General features: G+C 41.5%; 1 protein-coding gene across 2 annotated transcripts in view; it reads left to right on the forward strand.

The window, feature by feature from the left end:
- otogl (otogelin-like) overlaps positions 1-6,000 on the forward strand; it is a 216,746-nt gene that overhangs the window by 13,567 nt on the left and 197,179 nt on the right. For both annotated transcript variants that reach the window (XM_043709667.1, XM_043709668.1), the window contains exon 8: positions 512-717. In XM_043709667.1, the coding sequence (XP_043565602.1) occupies positions 512-717 (206 nt within the window). The remainder of the gene's footprint in view (positions 1-511; positions 718-6,000) is intronic.

Genomic DNA, 6,000 nt, shown 5'->3' on the forward strand with positions numbered 1-6,000 from the left:
CTCGGTACATGTGACAATAAATTCAATTCAATTCAATAAATTCAATTCAATTCATAAGTAGATCTTGACAATAATCAGAAATTATTCACTGCTATCCAACAACACTTTATTAAATTGATGTGTCACATTATCAGACTGATATTAAGACAGTTACATAAGACCATAAGACATAGGAGTAGAAGTAAGGCCATTCGGCCCATCGAGTCCACTCCGCCATTCAATCATAGCTGATAGGCATTTCAACTCCACTTACCCGCATTCTCCCCGTAGCCCTTAATTCCTTGTGACATCAAGAATTTATCAATTTTGTAATGCTCAATATACATCACTGAATTATTGAATGATTTAATATAGAAATTGAAAAGTGAGACATGTTTTTATAACTGCACCTGTGGATGTTCAGAGACGAGACTATGTTCTTATTCTATTTGTCCACTTTCATTACTCTTATCTACTTGTATAAATAATTATAAGTATTATTCCTGTTTAATATTTGTAATTTTTCTTTTAGATTACCATTGCCTCAGACTGTTAGGCATGCATTCTTTGAAAGGCTGGCTGATTACATTCTTGTGAAAACAACTTTTGGATTCTCCTTAGCTTGGGATGGATTCTCTGGTGTTTATATGAAGCTGACAGAAGAGCATAAAGGCAAACCCTGTGGTCTGTGTGGTAATTTCAATGGTGATATGTCTGATGATCTCAATACAAGCTATAGTAAGTACACTTTGGAAGGTGCACTTACCCCTTTTTAAAATCTGCATTCAGATCCCTATTTGTGGAAGGCAAACGTGTATCCTATTATTACTCTTACATTGAATGCTTGGCAAAGTGTGAGATTGGATTGATTAGAATAGTAATTTATCTCCTTCCCAGTCCCCTTCGCATGAAAAGTTATTTGTCAGAACTACAATCAGTAAGTACATCGTTCCTGTGTGGAATTGGAACCTCCACCAATGGACTGGCTAAACTTCAGACTTGCCATGTGGGGAAATAATATGTGTAAATTGGTAAAAAAATTGTGGCAGATCAGACAACTGGACTAAAATAAGGAAACAGTAAAGAATAGCTCTCAGTATCTCATTTTTGTAGTTTTCCCATTTTTTAGTCATCCCCTTACCCGCGGACATCCGCCCCCAATCAACTTTTGAAAGTTCTTGCCTAATACCGTCAAAATTGGCCTTCCTCCAACTTAGAACTTTAACTTTTAGATCCCTTTTATCTTTTTCCATCACTATTTTAAAGCTAATAGAATTATGGCCCCAAAGTGCTCCCCCACTGACACCTCAGTCACCTGCCCTGCCTTATTTCCCAGGAGTAGGTCAAGTTTTGCACCTTCTCGAGTAGGTATATTCACATACTGAATCAGAAAATTTTCTTGTACACACTTAACAAATTCCTCTCTTTCTTCTAAACACTTAACACCATGGTAGTCCCAGTCTATGTTTGAAAAATTAAAATCCCCTCCCATAACCACCCTATTATTCTTACAGATAACTGAGATCTCCTTACAAATTTGTTTCTCAATTTCCCACTGACTATCTGGGTGTGTATAGTACAATCCCAATAAGGTAATCATTCCTTTCTTATTTCTCAGTTCCATCCAAATTACTTTGCTGGATGTACTTCCAGGAATATCCTCCCTAAGCACAGCTGTAATGTTATCCCTTATCAAAAACACCACTCCCCATCTCCGTTTGCCCCTCTTTCTATCCTTCCTGTAGCATTTGTATCCTCGAATATTAAGCTGCCAGTCCTGTCCATCCCTGGGCCACATCTCTGTAATCGCTATGATATCCCAGTCCCATGTTCCTAACCATGCCCTGAGTTCATCTGCCTTCCCTGTTAGGCCTCTTGCATTGAAATAAATGCAGTTTAATTTATCAGTCCTACCTCGCTCTCTGCTTTGTTCCTGCCTGACCTGACTGCTTGACTTGCTCCTTTTCACATATGTCTCAGACTGATCTCTTTCCTCACTATCTGCCTGGATCTCACCCTACCACCTTACTAGTTTAAATCTTCCTGAACAGCTCTAGCAAATCTCCCTGCCAGTATCTTAGTCTCCTTCCAATTCAGATGCAATCTATTCTTCTACCCCAGAAGAAATTCAGAAGATCCAAAAACGTGAACCTTTCTCTCCTGCACCAGCTCCTCAGCCATCCATTCCTCTGCTCTGTCCTCACTAGTTTGTAGCATCAGGAACAATCCAAATATTATTCCACTCAAGGACCTCCTTTTCAAGTTCCTGCCTAATTTTCCATATCTCCCTTCAGAATCTCATCAATTTTCCTTATTGTATCCTGCTGCTGGTCCCACTCCCCTCTGAGAATATTCTGCACTCTCCAAGATATCCTTGATCCTGGCACCAGGGACAAAACACACCATTCTTATTTCTGTCTGCCTGTGCCTCTGACTAGAGAACCCCCGATCATAATTGATTGCTTGGAACCTGGTGTACCCCTTGTTACATTAGAGCCAGTCTCAGTACCAGAAACTTAGGGGAATGTAGCACGTACAGCTGAGAGTCCATCACCTTGTTTGAGATGGGGATAACCACAGGAGACTCCTGCATTACCTGCCCCCCTCTCCTTCCTTTCCTGGTGGTAACTCATCTACCTGACTATATCTGCAGTGTTTCTCCCTTCCTATAACTGCAATGCATTACACCTGCTAACTCCCGTAAATTCCTTACTACCTGTAACTGCCACTCCAACCAATCCATGTGATCTGACAGGACACGCAACCAAACACACTTACTGCAGATGTAGTCATCAGTAACATGGAAATTCTCCCTAATCTCCCACATCTGACAGGAAGAGCACATCCCTCTACTAAAGGCCATTTTTGCACTTTAACAATCCGCAGACCCAAAAAATACCACGGTCTTACTGCTTGAAAAGAGACTAGAGACAGTATATTGCTGTTAGGGTGAAAGGAAAGGCTGATAGGCATACGGAATGCTGGATGACTAGAGAAATTGAGGTTTTGGTTAAGAGAAAAGGTATAGACACGAGAGATTGAGTGAATCCTTAGTAGAATATAAAGGCAGTAGGAGTATACTAAGAGGGGAATCAGGAGTGCAAAAAGGGAACATGAGGTAGCCTTGACAAATAAAGTTAAGGAGAATCCAAAGGATTTTATAAAAACTTTAAGGACAAAAGGGTAAGTAGGAAGAGAATAGGACCTTTCAAAGATCAGCAAGGCAGCCTATGTGTGGAACCGCAGGAGACAGGGGAAGATACCAACCGAGTATTTGCAGGATGTGGGGAAATAGATGGTGACATCTTGAAAATGTCCATATAACAGAAGAGGAGTTGCTGGGTGTCTTAAAACACATAAAGGTGGATAAATCCCCAGGATCTGATCAGATGTACCCTAGACTCTGTGGGAAGCAAGGGATGTGATCACTGGGCCCCTTGCTGAGATATTTGTGTCATTGATAGTCACAAGTGAGGTGCCGGAAGACTGGAATTTGGCTAATGTGATGCCACTATTTAAGAAAAGTGGTAAGGAAAAGCCAGGGAATGAGAGACCAGTGAGCCTGACATCAGTAGTGGGCAAGTTGTTGAAGGGACAGGATTTACATGTGTTTGGAAAGGCAAGGATTGATTAGGGATAGTCGGCATGGCTTTGTGCATAGGAAATCATGTCTCACTAATTTGACTGAGTTTTTTGAAGAGGTAACGAAGAGCATTGATGAGGGCAGAGCAGTGGATTTGATTTACATAGACATTAGCAGTGCGATCAACAAGATTCCTTATGGTAGACTGGTTAAAAAGATTAGGTCATATGGAAAACAGGGAGAACTAGGCATTCGGATAGAAAACAGAAGGTGGCGCTGGAGGGTTGCTTTTCAGACTGGAGGCCTGTGACCAGTGGTGTGCTACAAGGATCATTGCTGGGTCCACTGCTTTTCATCATTTATATCACTGATTTAGATGTAACATTGGCGGTATCATTAGTATGTTTGCAGATAACACCAAAATTGGAGGGCTGGTGGACAGTGAAGAAGGTTACCTCAGAGTACAACGGGATTTTGATCAGATGGGCCAGTGGGCTGAGGAGTGGCAGATGGAGTTTAATTTAGATAAATATGAGGTGCTGCATTTTGGAAAGGCAAATCAGGGCAGGAGTTATACACTTAATAGTAAGGTGCTGGGGAGTGTTGCTGAACAATGAGACCTTGGAATGCAGGTTCATAGTTCCTTGAAAGTGGAGTCTCAGGTAGATAGGATAATGAAGAAGGCATTTAGTATGCTTGCCTTTATTGGTCAGTGCATTGAGTGCAGGAGTTAGGAAGTCATATTGTGGCTGTACAGGCCATTGGTTTGGCCACTTTTGGAATTTGTGTGCAATTCTGGTCTCCCTCCTATATGAAGGATGTTGTAAAACTCGAAAGTGTTCAGAAAACATTTACAAGGATGTTGCTGGGGTGGGGGGTTTCATCTATAGGCAGAGGCTGAATACGCTGGGGCTGTTTTCCCTGGAGTGTCATAGGCTTAGGGGTGACCTTATAAAGGCTTATAAAATCATGAGGGGCATGGATAGGGTAAATAGACAAGGTCTTTTCCCTGAGGTTGGGGTTGTCCAGAACTAGAGGGCATAGGTTTAGGTTGAGAAAGGAAAGATTTAAAAGAGACCTAAGGGACAACATTTTCACAGAGAGGGTGGTGTGTGAATGGAATGAGCTGCTAGAGGAAGTGGTGGAGGCTAGTAAAACTGCAACATTTAAAAGACATCTGGATGGGTATATGAATAGGAAGGGTTTAGAGGGTTTTGACCAAGTGCTGGCAAATGGGAACTAGATTAAATTAGGATATCTGGTCAGCATGGACGAGTTGGACCAAAGGGTCTATCTCCTTGCTGTTTATCTTTATGACTCTGTGACTAACCAAATAATAAGGGAAAAATTATAGTACACGGGAAAGTTAGCTAGAAATATAAAAACAGTCATTGGGAGTGTCTACAGATATTTACAAAGGATAATTGAGAGCCCATTGCTGTGGGTTTGGAGTCACATGTAGACCAGTCCAGCTAAAGATGACACAGCAGTGAACCAGATTTCTTTGATGACAATGATTATATCTATAGTTGCCATTAGAATAGTTCAGAATTCCAGACTTTTATTGCACACAAATGTAACTATCTGGACATGGTGGAATTCAACCTCAGAACATTAATCTGGTTTTGTCAATTACATGTTCAGCAACATTGCTACTCTCTGCCTGATAGGAATTACATAAAGTTAGTTTATGGGCACAGCAAATGTTAGGAAGGCTAATGGATTGTTGTCACTTATTGCAAGGGGAATGGAATACAAAGAAGTGATGATTTGTTTAATTTGTACAGGGGATGAGTGAGGCTTCATCAAGAACACTGTGTCTAGTTTTGATGTCCTTACTAAGAAAGGATATAATTGCATTAGAAACAGTTCAGAGAAGTTTTGCTTGACTGATTCCTGTGATGAGAGGATTATTTTATGAAGAAATTTTGCACAGAGTGGGTCAGTGGTTAGCACTGTTGCCTCACAGCGCCAGCGACCCGGGTTTGATTCCAACCTTGGGCGACTGTCTGTGTGGAGTTTGCACATTCTCCTCGTGGTTCCCCTCTGGATGCTTCACTTTCCTTCCACAATCCAAAGATGTGCAGGCTTGGTGAACTGACCATGCTAAATTGCCCATAATGTTCAGGGATATGTAGGTTAGATAATAGACAAGAGGTGCAGGAGTAGGACATTCTGCCCTTTGAGCTTGCAGCACCATTCAATACATTCAATATGATCATGGCTGATCATCCTCAATCAGTATTCGGTTCCTGCCTTATCTCCATAACCCTTGATTCCACTGTCCTTGAGAGCTCTATCCAACTCTTTCTTAAACGAATCCAGAGACTGGGCCTCCACTGCCTTCTGGGGCAGAGCATTCCATACATCCACCACTCTCTGGGTGAAGAAGTTTCTCCTCATCGCTGTCCTAAATGGCCTACCGCTTATTTTTAAGC

Source organism: Chiloscyllium plagiosum, chromosome 19, assembly GCF_004010195.1.
Source record: "Chiloscyllium plagiosum isolate BGI_BamShark_2017 chromosome 19, ASM401019v2, whole genome shotgun sequence".
NCBI lineage: Eukaryota > Metazoa > Chordata > Chondrichthyes > Orectolobiformes > Hemiscylliidae > Chiloscyllium > Chiloscyllium plagiosum.